This window comes from Engraulis encrasicolus, chromosome 9, assembly GCF_034702125.1.
Source record: "Engraulis encrasicolus isolate BLACKSEA-1 chromosome 9, IST_EnEncr_1.0, whole genome shotgun sequence".
Lineage (NCBI taxonomy): Eukaryota > Metazoa > Chordata > Actinopteri > Clupeiformes > Engraulidae > Engraulis > Engraulis encrasicolus.
Genome location: NC_085865.1, coordinates 53273062 through 53286868, shown reverse-complemented (window position 1 = coordinate 53286868; position 13807 = coordinate 53273062). Strand labels below are relative to the sequence as shown.

The window sequence follows — 13807 nt, the reverse complement described above, 5'->3', positions numbered from 1 at the left end:
AAAAAAAGTCCCGGGTTATTGTCCTTTGTTATTATGTAACATGTTATGAATGGCACCACCACTGGTACTAATTAATGTTCACTAATATTGCAGGAACACCAACAGGAAGACTGAGCTGGTGGCCCTGCTGGGGTCCAGGGCTCGGCTGCTGGAGACCATAGTCCACCTCCAGCACGCCCTCAATGGCTCTGAGGACAGATGCGCCCAGCTGACAGCTGATATCAGCAAGCTGAAGACTCAGTTGAAGAGGTGAAATCTCAGGGCTGTCTGTAATTATGATCTCAGTAGTGTAGAAAAACAAAGCAGGCGTGTTCTATGACTGTTGAAGAGCCCCCCCACTCCACCCCCCTGTCCCAGGAATGCCAAAAAAAAGGCTGGCCTGGATAGGCAGTCTGGATAGTCGACTGTTTAGTTGTGATATTGCACTGAATACATTTTGTTTGATTGATTGATGTTTTGGTTGACGTCTATATTACCTCATAATATCTTATAATATCTCTTGCAGCACGCAGGTGTCCCAGAGGGCCATTGAGGCGCTGAAGCTGGAGATGGACGAGGTCAAGGGAGCCCTGAGCCAGAGCCAGCAGGACCTCAGCAGCACCCAGGCCAGACGCATCCAGCTGGTGAGACTTGCTATGGGGGCAGTAGGCAGGGTAGACAGATGAGACTTTGATTTCCAGTTAAAAAAAATGCTTGAAACCCGCCTGGAAGCACTGAACCCTGCCCAATTTGAACTAAATTCTATTAATTTCTCTGGCAATAAATAGGCAGAAAACCTACCCAAATGCCGTTTTTATTCATCCTTACCCGCAGATGGTCATCCTACACGCCCCAATTGGGTGGGAAAGTACCAAATCTGGCAACACTGGCAGTAGGCCCAGCTGTATCATTCTTGCCATATTGACAAAATGTTGACTATCAATAAAGCAGTTAGACCTGCTTCATCCCAATACAGTGTCCAGAGTAGACATAAAGCTACTGCATGCGATGCTCAGGCAGGTTTGCCTAATTATGTGGCGTTCCATCCTCACCGTCTTACTCCGTCATCTTTTATCTCATGTCCACAGCAACGGGAGAACAAAACTCTGAAAGAGACAGTTGAGGCACACAACAACAAGGTAACAAACAGACAAAAACAAAGAAAGCAAGAAACAAACCAAAAATATGATGCTCATTGATCCTCTATTCAAACAGCACTGGATTAAATTCAAATTGTGTCACTTTACAGGTGTCGGATATTTTGTATCAACACACAAAAGACAAAGAAATAATTTCCGATCAAAAACATCAAATTAAGGCCTTGAAGGTATTATTATCATCATCACCATCATCATCATCATCATCATTATTATTATTATTATTATTATTATTATTATTATTATTATTACTGTTGATTTAAACTATGAGCTTTTTAGAAATATCTCTTGTATGGAAACATTGGCAATGGAAATCTGTCATAGCCTATGGTACTGTGGTGTATTACATATCAAAACACATTTTCACAGGTAGAGCTGGGAGCAGCACTGCTCACAAATAGTGAAAAGGATCAGCTTGTTATGGAGGTATGTATGGCTATCTTATATGTGCAGATCACATATAACAAGCTTATAAAAACATAATAATAACTATTTTAGCCACACTATAACACATTTTTTTGTGCGGTGAGGGGCACCAACAGTAACAAATAGGGATGTTTACTACTATGTTTACTTATCAATACATTTTTTTTTATTTCTCAGAAAAATGTGCTGATCAGAGACCAGAAGGTCACCCTTGAGGAGCTGAGGGAGATTGGAGAGGTATAACTGCAGTCTATTCCGGTTCATAATCTGTTACCACTTCAATCTAAATGTCATTGTTATACAGCAATAGCAATAACAATAGCAATAGCAGGATTTGCACTTTATCATATTGTCATCCAATGTGCTAGAGAGAAAAGATAAGAGAAGTGAGAAATAAAAAAGAAATGCAGAACGTAGAAAGTATTACAGAGGGTAGATACAGTAACTAACAGATCGAAAGCAGTTGAAAACAAAGTTTCTAATTTCTAATTTATGAATTTATTGCCTAAACCTCTGTCTATTCATCGCTATAGGGTCAGAGAGACAAAATACGAGATCTGCAGGAGCAGCTAGAATTGGCGTTGATGTAGGTATCTCTTTCTCTCATCTGATCTCACACAGTTTCTCCAGACTAAACAAGACTAATAAGTAATTGTCCTTTCTTATGTTTTCCTCACTTTCAGTAATAGTGGTGGCAGCATCATGTCGCACGACGGTTCCCTCTCCATCGGCATCAACAGAATGTCGCTGGCTGACGAGCTCATGTTTGAGAACAGGCCAAACAACAAGTAAGCCATGCTGCTACATACTATGTTCTGCCATTTAAATATTCGTCAACTAAATCATTGCTCTTCAGACTGACTTGAATGCTTTTTGATTCCCCCATGTGATCTGCACCTCACTGCCTCATCATCATCTGCCACTTAAGAGCGGTTTGCATGGAGAGCAACGCCGAGACGCCCACTGCCCACCTTGAGGTTTCCGAAGTGCAGAGGGCAGAAGCTGTACATATGGACCTCACTGCAGAGGGATCTGGCCAGGCCCAAAACAACAGTGGCGACAACAACATGTATGCAACATAGTATATTAGATCTGACCAAATCCATAATTTTGAACTTAATTATTGATCTATAACTTATCGTAATTTGTGCTAATTGATGCTTTTCCCTCTTTCTGTCTGATCTCGTGTGATGCGCATCGACTTCATTTCCTGCCAATCAAGTGTGCTTCCGGTGGAGAAGAGCAGGCCTTTCCAGACGGCTTTGTTGGTCAGCGGGGTAGTTGGAGTAGCACTGCTCGCAATCTGGAAACTCAAGTCCTAATGTAGCCCCTCTACACCACCCTACCCCATCCCACCCCAACCACCTTCCCACCACCCCATCCCACCCCAACCACCTCCCCACCACCACCACCTCCCTCTCTCTCTCTCTCTCTCTGTTACTACCTGCCACCCCTCCCCACCCCCATTTCAAAACTCCCCCTCCCTCCTGTGGCCCTTATAAAAACTACCCCCCCCCCCCCTCAAAATGGTCCTTGTGGCCCCTATTTAACTCCGTTTAAAAACTATCCTCTGACCCCCACCCTCCCACCCCCCGCCACAACTGTATTCCCTCCCCCCCACCCCCATTTCAAAACTCCCCCCCTGTGGCCCCTATAAAAAATACCCCCCCCCTTCAAAATGGTCCTTGTGGCCCCTATTTAACTCCGTTAAAAACTATCCTCTGACCCCCACCCTCCCACCCCCCGCCACAACAGTAATAACCAAGCTTTCAGTCTGCTGACCTTCCTCAGGGGTCAGTTACAAATGGAACATACAAACAAACTTATCAATTAAGACTCATTAGGTGTTCAGTGACACCCGCACTGATGAGTTGTAGTCCAAGTGTAGTGGGAGTTAGTTTTTCTCTTCTTCCTGATTGTCATACAGTACTTCCTCTACCCAAAGTAGCTAAGCATTAAATCTGCATCAAAACACCAATAAAGAATGACCCTCCACCAAAACACTATATTTGCATGTCAGTACACATACGTTCCAACAGTATAAGTTCAAGATAACAGCAAAGACATTAGTAAAAAGAACTTCATAAAATGGAGTTTCAAGACTTACATAACAAAGAGTTATAGGCCGACCTCCAATCATAACATGACACTCATATCAAAATCTACATTGGTGCCTTTGGGGTGTAGGGCATCCAACGTGTGGATCCAGAACTACTCCCTTTAGCATAACACTTTATCAATTTTCCCACCCCTTGATAATTTAACTTGCTCAATTCCCTGAACCCGTAGGGAAGAAACAGGGTGGGTACACTCTGAAAGTGACAGGCCACAGGATAATTCAGATGAGCATGTCTAATTGAACTTCTAATAGAAGAGTTCTATGTTCTCTGATCCTTTGTTTTAGCTGCGTGTAGTTTTCCCCACATTGACCTTATCACAGAGACATCTTAAAGGTATAATATTCTTAGTAGTTAATTTCCAGAATTCATGCCGTGCCCTTTCACAAATCTTACCTATTCATGAATATTTATCAGTAGGTACCACCACCATAAAATTCTAAGTAGGCCTATTCTATGACTGGGAAAATGGCCCTTTCCATACACCAAAAGGGGGATAGTCTCATGTCCGCCTTTTGAATTTCCAGAAACAGACATTTTCTGCAAAACTTAGGCCTACTGTACTTAGGTCATACTAATAAATGTTGGTTTATTATTTAGTAGGCCTACATATTCATGAAAAGGTCAAATTTGGCAATAGGCAGCACAATTTCAATGATCAGCATAGTTCTAATAGGCCTACCTAGCCTACCCTGACGCACCTTTAACAAGTAGAGTAGAGTAACTTTATTGATCCCTGAGGGGAAATTCAGGAAATAAACATGTCACACAACTTTTTCCAGACCTTGGGTGTAAAAGTAGGCTATGGGTCTTAGGCTATGTGTACTGTTGCCCATCTAATAACTGAGAGAGCAGGCCTATGGACTCTGTGAAGGCGTGTGCAAGGAGGGTGGATCATGAATGATCACATGACAAGAGGATTTCTTGAACCAACACTTGTGACTTGTTTTGAACATACACACAATACAGTGCGTTACAATGCCAGTAGCCTCGTGAGTCAACCTAAATCCCCAGTCAGAAGGGGCGTTTGGATTTGAGGAGCGGCCGTCCTGGCCAATGACAGTTTTGCTCAATGAAGTTCCGCATTGAAAGGAGGAAGATTATTAGCCAATCGCGTTGCAGAGCGATCTGACCGTCAAGGATGGTTGTAGATGTTCTTGTGTACGTGCTGTACAGTGCAACAATGTTGCTGAAGCCATTCTGGAAACAAGTTACATTTAACGTTTTCAAGACTGAATGAAACACTTGTGGCTGGAATGTATGAGGTGATAGTTACTGGATCCAAGAGAAATATAGTTTCATCGGTGCATCCTGTCCGTAAATGACATCCACAAATGTAGTTGTTTTCCGCCTGGTTGCAAACCAATCAACGTTCTGACTGCTCACATTTCACCAGGATTTTTTTTACAATGAGGTTATCCACGAGTCTTTTTAAGAACACATCGCCAAAAATTGAATACTACTCAAGGTTTTCTCCGTCCCCCCTCTCCATCAAACAGTTTCTGGAATTTGGTGAGTGCAAAGTGATGACTTGGCTTGTTGATCTTGCGTGCCTTCTTCTGCTTCTTGTCATGTTTGTTATCACTGCTGGCGACTATGTTGGCAAGAATATTCAGAATATGGCCAGTTTGTTAACTACTGCAGTGATTGCCAAGTGAAAAACTGACATTATTTTTCATTTCGTTGGGAAAAAAACTTGACACCCATGGCATTTACACAGTATAGGTTAAAAGATGAATTTAGCATAGGCTACAGACAAACTAAGCTCATTATATATAATATCATATTTTGCAAGATCTTACTTTTGAATATGAGTTAGGCCTACACCATCACATATGTAGATCTAATGCTGCTTGTCAGTAGCCTAATTAGTTAGCCTACTGTGAACTCAACGCTACTAATGGTAACATCTTTGACTTCAGCAACCTCAGATGTAATGCACAATGTTCCATATTTCCAAAACCTGCATCTGTACTGCAACTAGGCCTAACTATCATCCTCCTGTTAAGTAGGGTATATTAAGACAGTGTTGGTCGGACTGGCTGCAGTTTTCCATTTTTTTTTGTCTGTCATACGTGACAGTTCATGCAGGCTGTGGGGTCATTTCATGCCACAAGAGAAGAGACAATGTTTTGGGTAATGCCAAATTGTATTACATTACATTTGGCAGACAACTCAGTCACAGACGAATCAGACACAGTCGTCTTAAAATTGAGGACATAGTCATAGCATGCAACACTTGCTGATACAAAGTGCATGTGTTGTATCCATGCTTTGATAAGCCTATATCATTCAAAGAGTAGCCTAGCCTACAGAGACTGGAACACACCAGGTAGAGAACTAAACAAGCATATTACAGTGACATTACAGTGTTGCTCACTGAATATGCCCATTTGTGAAATATTTGAACCCCTAAAAGAGTGCATTTTGCTTACGGAACTCTAGAAATCTCAATACAAATTCAAAACCCTTTATCTTTTCAGATGACCTAGTCAAGGTGTTAGTTGTCAAGGTGGCTGCCTTCTCTATAAAGCAAAGGAATCCCTTCATCAAGTCATTGCAACAAGAATAAAGCAAAATAACGTTTACCTTCAAATCCCCCTATTCAGCGTACCCCTTATCCCTACAGTAAGACCCGTGTGACGATTCTATGACTTCATTTGTATAACCGATAAGTGAGAAGAGGCACCATGCATCAACTTTTTTATGACATTACTTTTTTTTTTTAAATGTTATTCTACTTTTCAGTTACATTATTTTGGTCAGCAGCCTAAGAGAAAAATCATGCACTATTGTACTGAATAACCTTTTCTCTGGTGCAAAACCAGCACGTTTCCAGTCCAGCAAGCGCAATAGTGGTTTCAGCAAACCCTCTCTTTGTGTCACACGTAGCTTTCTCTTGTGTGTGTGTGTGTGTGTGTGTGGTGTCATAGCCACCTAAAGCAAACACTGGGGTCTGGTCTGGTCTGCTCTGCTGATTGTGTGTATGAAGGAGGTTAATGAAGCTGCAGGTCTCGGTGGCTCCAAGTTAATCCAGCACTGCTGTAATCCCCTTATTCACACCTCAGCTTTCCCACGGACGTGCTCTCCCTCACACACACATGGCCAGAGTGGATACAGTACGCTAGACCTCACACACCCTTTCCCTCACCCATTGACCTGTGTGTGTGTGTGCATTTGTGGCACTCGTAGCTGTAGTGTATAGACTTCACACGCACCTATTGAGCAAGTAGACCTCACACACAACCTGTGTGTGTGTGTGTGTGTGTGTTGTGGCACTCGTAGCTGGAGACGAAAGTACGGACGCACGCACACGCATATGCACACACACACACGCTATGCACACACGACCATTGATTAGTGTAGGCATACATTTGTAACATTCCTGGCTGGAGTATACATTGTAGGCTTCAATCACTAGCATTGATTCTTCACAGTGTTCATTTGTGGCAGTCATGCCTGGAGTAGACCACACACAAACACACACAAACACACACACACACACACACACACACACACACACACACACACACACACACACACACACACACACACACACACACACACACACACACATTGATCAGTGTGTGTGTACCTGTATACCACGGTACAGTTTTGGGTAGAGTGTGCACATCCAAAGTCACTTGTTGCAGGTGCCAGACAAAAGTGTCAGCTAGTTGAAGAAGAGGGTAGGTCTGCACACACTGTCAAATAAACTCCAAAAATGATCTTAATTCAATTAAAACTATGCCTGATGAAAATCCAGGGTGATCAAAAGGTTGCTGCTTTAATTGAATAAAAAAGCTTTTTTTGGCAGTGAGCAGAGTCCTTCTTGAACTGGAGTAGACCTCACACCAGAGGGGAGCACACTCAGGCCTGTGGACCACATGCAGCCCGCTGAGCCATTTCATGTGGCTTTAAACTGGCTACCCAAGCAATGGTCTTACGAATGTAAGATTAACCAAGTACATGGGCTATATCTAAATACATTATCATTTATAATGAGTTACAATGTGCAGGAATGGCAAAGCAGACAAGTTATGTCAGTGGACACTTATTTCTTATTATTGACACGAGCACGTTGCCTGCATGCGACATCTGGCCCTTCAGTCAGTATTCTATACCCAATGTGGCCCTTTAGACAAAATAATTGCCCACATTGCGGCTTACACACTCACACACACATTGACTAGTGTGTGTATGCCATGGTACATTTGTTGCACTCCTCTGCCCCTCCCCTTCCCATCGCAGTCACATGACATGCTTGCATGCCCGTGCCCACGCCTGTGCACAGCTGCATTGAACAGACTGTACAGTACCAGCCTCTGAGCGGGAACTGTCACTATAAGTGAGTGAGTCAGGACGTTACTGAATGACAGGACCTGTTTATTATACATCAGGTGTGGCTGCATTGTTTTATTTTAGCAGGTCTCTTCCAGGCAACACACTGCCTTTGTATCTGTGTGTTTGTCTTTCTCTCTCTTTCTCTCTCTTTCTCTTTCTTTCTCTCACTCTCTCACTCTCTCTCTCTCTCTCTCTCTCTCTCTCTCTCTCTCTCTCTCTCTCTCTCTCTCCCCCCTCTCTCTCTCTCTCGTCCCTCTCTCTCTCTCTCTCTATTTCACACACACACACACACACACACACACACACACACACACACACACACACACACACACACATTCTCTCTGCCTTATTTCCTCCCTCTGTTTTGCTCTCTCTTTTCCTCCTTTCTTCAACACTCTATGTCTCTCACTCTCCCTCTCAGGGACCTTTTCCCACCGGGACAATTTTCCCCTTGGCGGCCCTTTTTAAAAATAAATAAATAAATAAACAAAGCGAACAACATGGTTTCCTAACCAAAAAGACAAAAGCCACGAAATCTGCAGTCGTACTACATGTGGACATTAGTGTTGTCAAAATATCAACCTGAAGTGGAGAATTGTAGCCTACATCTTGATGAAATGCACAGCCAGTGGTGTAGTCTACGTAAAACGCAGGTATACGCACCCATTTCAAAATTTCAGGGATTACAGTATACCCACTTAAAATTGATTGATCCATTATTTACAATAGCACAAATATATACAGTAGACTATACACACATCAAAAAATGCTGAAATATACAGTATACCCACTTCAAAAAGTAGACTACACCACTGGAGCCATCATCACAGCTCAAAGCATTCATAGGCCTACTAGGTTAGGCTACATCACGCTACTGTTCCATGCAAATGTGCTCTCCAATGTCATTTTGACAGTTTGAAATTGAAATATCGTTTAAGGAAGACAGGATGAGCATGGGCACAAAGTTTTGAGTGTGGGGATTTTTAGAAGAGTAGGCTTACAAAATAGGTATAGTATAGTAGCCTATAGCTTACAAAAAGTCTGTCTACATTGTGCAATAAACCCACCATGCAGCAAATAAGCCAAACCTAGCTACTTTAAACCACAATCATAAGTCAACAAAATGTATAACCAAACGGTGTAGGCCTACCTTAAAACGCTGTCTTCGTCGCAGCAAATGTCTTTGTTTCTTGCAATCACTCTACTTTAATCAGCTTAGCCTACACACCCAGCACTGGTCACATCAGAATCTTGTGTGGTAATTATTTGGTTCCATTTCTTCAGACATAGGCTACATCCTAAATGTACCACATATAAATATATGTATGATAATAATAATATTTCGACTATAAGGAGATATACTGGTAGGTCTAACAAATCAAAACAAAACCCATTGCTTCTGTTAGGTGCAGTTCTCTTCCTTACCACTTGGTGGAGTCTGTTCGTAACCCAAGTCAATAACCACAGAGCAAGTGAATCTGGACTGGAAAGACTGTAAACTGTAACAGTCGTGTGGAAATCGTAAAATAAATCATAATATATTAATATTTCCATCCTTTGGTAACCAATATACATATCACAGGTTCTTCAGATACTGAAAACGAAACTGTGTTACTAAGATCTTGTAAACTTCCGCGATCTACGGTGTATGAAAATTATCAGTAGAGAAGGGGTGTGGCCAATTTACTGTTTGACACCATCAGTGAGGTATTGCCGTCTGGTATACGGTATAAATACTGGCTAGTCAGCTAAGTTCAAATACAGGGAAGCGGGAAGTGGGAAGGCAGTGCTTATAAGCACAATCTATTAGCTTCAGGGCCGGTTGAAAGCGCGGTGTGATCGCATTATTACATTTCACGGCCGCGGCCCACCGGGACAAGTCCCCGATCTCCCGACGGCCACTCCGCGCCTGCTCCCTCTGCTGTCCTGCTGCCGATGCCTCACAGTCTCCACCTCAACGTGTTTGCTTGATTGCAAAACTCTCATGTGCCGCAACAGAAGTGTAGACGCGCCCGAACATTTCGCCTCATTTTCTCCCTATTAATTACTGCTGAAATCTTAAGATAACTTGACTTAGATGAATGAGAAACATTGTTCCTCTCTGTCACATTAGTTTGTCTTGTGTCCGTCAGGTCGAGATGCATGTGAGAAGATGTCCCACATGTTCTTACAGTATTTATTGATTTGTTGATGTTTTTACTTGTTTTGTCCCTTCAGCTCAGGATAATGTGTGTTAGAAGGCGTCCTACGGACCTACCGTGGCCTACCATGCAGCCGATCCGAGTTCTTTGCCGGCCCTTCCCCGTCTCTCTCCCCACTCGCTTCCTGTCACCATCTTCACTGTACTATTATAAATAAAATGAAAAAGCCAAAAAATATATATTTTAAAAAAGAAGGCGTCCTACATGTTGTTACTTATTTATGTGTTTATGTTTTTACCTGTTGCTTCCCCTCAGGTCGGGACAATGCGTGTGAGAAGACGTCCTACATGTTCCTCCGTAAGGAGCTGCCGGTGCGGCTGGCCAACACCATGCGCGAGGTCAACCTGCTGCCAGAAAAACTACTCAGCCAGCCCTCAGTCAAACTGGTGCAGAAGTGGTGAGGGACAAGTGTGTGTGTGTGTATGTATGTGTGTTTGAGATTGAGAGACATGGTACTGTATAGTCTAATTAATGCAAGAAAGCAGAAGGTGTGTGTGTGTGTGTGTGTGTGTGTGTGTGTGTGTGTGTGTGTGTGTGTGTGTGTGTGTGTGTGTGTGTGTGTGTGTGTGTGTGTGTGTGTGTGTGTGTGTGTGTGTCTGTGTGTGTGTCTGTGTGTGTGTGTGTGTCTGTGTCTGTGTCTGTGTCTGTGTCAGTTTGGATGAGAGTGAGAGAGACACTGTGTAGAGAGGCAAACTCTGTAGCCTGGTGGACTCTGTAACCTAATTGATGCAAGAGAGCAGTAAGACTGTGTGCGAGTGCATGTGCAGGTGCAGGTGCGTGTGTGCGTGCGTGTCCAGACCCGGTCTCGGACCCATGACCTCACAGAAATCTGCTATGGGAGACAGACGTCCTAGCATGTGAGGTAATAGCCCCACTCCACTAGCCTAGCAAGCCAGACCCGTACAGCAAAAAGCTGTACAAGGGTCTAGGTGAGCTCGGAGAGAGTGTGGGCGGGATAAACGGTTGTCTATCCAAATGCCTTGGCACTCAACGCCACGCAACAGGATGGTGGAACAACCAATCCCCACACACTTCTGTGTAACGTCACAGCTGTCTTTCAGAACGTACACGCCCCTTTGTAGGTGAAGCGGCAACTTCGAGCCGTCGTAGCAGTGAATGCGTGTGATCACCACAGCCACAAACAAGTTTCCTAATAAATCGTGTTTTCACTTAACTTTCACAGGTGTCATTCCCATCTATTTAGTAAGCTACTTAAAGACTTTCAAAGCTCCCAAATGTCTCGTTTTTAATGACATGGATCTTATTAGAATGTGGGGCAGGCATATAAGGCTGGATACCTAGCTCTGTGTTATTGACGACAGGTTAGCTAGCCACTAGCTTGGTAGACTAGGTGTCATTCCCATCTATTTAGTAAGCTACTCAAAGACTTTCAAAGCTCCCAAATGTCTCGTTTTTAATGACATGTGTCTTATTAGAAATTGGGGCAGCAATTTCATTCTACACCTACAGTAGTGGTCTGATAATAGGCCTAGCGTGTGATCTGGTTCTGTAAAATGCTCAAATTAGCTNACCGAGCTAGTTTAAAACATCGAATGGTAATGTGTTGTGATCTATTTGTGTCCGATAAGTTCATGGTGTATTATTACATCAATCCATGTCAGCCACGAAATGTATTATCATCTAGGCTTTTTAAATTAAGTAAACACTTTCGTGCTGTACGTAGCATGGACGACCACCATGTTTCTTCTTAGAAAGTTTCCTGTTTACTAGGTAGCCCGGCCCCCCTCGCGATTTGATTGGCCCTGTCATCAGATAACTTTCAGCCTCGCAAAACGACCGGGGTCCGCTAGACTGCCCCCGGGAGCAAATTCAATTTGCGGTCGCTAGGGGCGTCTAGATTTCTAGGCTACCACTCCACGTGTCCGCAATGAGCTATGCTAGCAGCCAGCACCTGTCACATTTCCAGTCAACAGTCAGATGACTTCATCTGGCACCTCAGCTGATTTTATTTATACCTTCAGACAGGAGAGGGAAGGTGTGTGTGTGTGTGTGTGTGTGTGTGTGTGTGTGTGTGTGTGTGTGTGTGTGTGTGTGTGTGTGTGTGTGTGTGTGTGTGTGTGTGTGTGTGTGTGTGTGTGTTTCAGAGAGAGAGAGAGAGAGAGAGAGAGAGAGAGAGAGAGAGAGAGAGAGAGACAGAGAGAGAGAGAGAGAAAGAGAGAGAGAGAGAGAGAGAGAGAGAGAGAGAGAGAGAGAGAGAGAGAGAGAGAGAGAGAGAGAGAGAGAGAGAGAGAGAGAGAGAGAGAGAGATGTGAGTCAGCATATTTACGGGCACCATTCCTTACTTCCCCAATTTCATTTTCATTCTTATTTGTGCTGCACTATTCGTGGAAAGCAACATAGAACTTGCTAATAGTATGACTCGAAACTGTATGAATAAAGCACTTTTGTTTGGCCTTGTAGTGACTTGGCTATTCTGCTGTACAAAGGCAAAGTGCAGTAACTACATATTTTGTCAACATTGAGTGTAGACTGAAAACCTTGTCTTTTCAGTATTGGCCATTGGCTTATTTTGATCAAGAATTTCACATTCTGTTGAACCACGCATTGCCCTGCCTAGGTTGACAGTTAGTGGGAAGCGTTGTTTTCTCCTGGGAGGCGGGACGACAACGAGGCAAGAGGCCACAAGCAACAAAAAAAGGACTGGAGGTTTTAGTTTGGGTTGGAGCGTTATGAATGACGAAAGTTGGAGAAAGTTAAACGCAGCAGTTTGGTCATGCAGTGACTTGGCCATTGTTTCATCTTGATCCAGGTTTTGACATTCTGATGGAACCATGCATTGACTTGCTAATACTATGATTTAGTAACACCATGTGACATAAGAAAGACAAACACCTCAGCAGTTTGGTCACGCCGTGACTTGGCTGTTGGCTGTACAGGTTTTCACCCGTCAAGTGTCTCTGAGTGTCATTGAGCACGTTATATAAAACCTTTGTATTGTTCCCTCTGCCAAGGAGGTTATGTTTTCGGTCATGTTGGTTTGGCTGTCTGTTTGTTTGTCTGTCTATCAGCAGGATAACTCAAAAAGATATGAACTGATTTGGATGAAACTTTGTGGAGTTGTTGGAAATGACAAATGGAACAAGTGATCACATTTTGGTGGTGATCCAGATCCAGATTCTTCACCATTGCGGAATAGGGTGAACTTTGACTTCTCAGTTTCTAAATCTAACACAAAAAGAAGGCTTGGGGGGGGGGAAATAGGGTGTAACACAGTCACATGTTACATCAAACAGTTTCCTTCTCAAAGTCTGCACTTTCTGAGTGCATTTGTAGTTTTTATTTTTCATTATCTCGGTCAAGGTTTTGGAATTGTGAACCTTGGATTAACATGCGACTGAAGAAAGCTGAAGAAAATCAAACACGTCAGCAGTTTGATCCTGCAGAGTCTTGGCTGTTGGCTGTTTACGTAGACAGACCAGGGGCTCTGGTCTGACCTGGCAAGTTACTATGGAGACTGTTATGGTTGTCCTCAGATACCATGGAGACTGTTATGGTTGTGCTCATGTGTCGTGTTGTTATGTTCCTGCAGGTACATGCAGAGCTTCCTGGAACTGCTGGAATA

General features: G+C 43.3%; 2 protein-coding genes across 2 annotated transcripts; both read left to right on the top strand.

The window, feature by feature from the left end:
* The first annotated feature begins 486 nt into the window (after positions 1 to 486).
* On the top strand, positions 487 to 2884 carry LOC134455226 (uncharacterized). Its single transcript, XM_063206256.1, has 9 exons — positions 487 to 623; positions 1068 to 1118; positions 1229 to 1306; positions 1506 to 1562; positions 1740 to 1799; positions 2096 to 2148; positions 2246 to 2350; positions 2491 to 2631; positions 2785 to 2884. The coding sequence occupies exons 1-9, from the start codon at positions 549 to 551 to the stop codon at positions 2882 to 2884; spliced, it is 720 nt and encodes a 239-aa protein (XP_063062326.1). The 5' UTR covers positions 487 to 548.
* A 1938-nt stretch (positions 2885 to 4822) lies between these two features.
* Positions 4823 to 13802, top strand: LOC134455321 (pyruvate dehydrogenase (acetyl-transferring) kinase isozyme 3, mitochondrial-like; the record flags this gene model as incomplete). Its single annotated transcript, XM_063206343.1, has 3 exons — positions 4823 to 5191; positions 10480 to 10621; positions 13775 to 13802. Coding segments are annotated over exons 1-3 (273 nt in total), but the record flags the coding sequence as incomplete, so codon positions are not given.
* Between the last annotated feature and the right edge of the window lie 5 nt (positions 13803 to 13807).

What these genes read in the sequence shown, in the direction of transcription:
- LOC134455226 (XM_063206256.1), top strand. Translation starts at nt 549, where the DNA reads ATGGACGAGGTCAAGGGAGCCCTGAGCCAGAGCCAGCAGGACCTCAGC. An exon ending in TTGAGGCACACAACAACAAG is followed by an intron (nt 1,119 to 1,228) that starts GTAACAAACAGA and finishes GTCACTTTACAG; the next exon opens with GTGTCGGATATTTTGTATCA. An exon ending in AGGATCAGCTTGTTATGGAG is followed by an intron (nt 1,563 to 1,739) that starts GTATGTATGGCT and finishes TTTATTTCTCAG; the next exon opens with AAAAATGTGCTGATCAGAGA.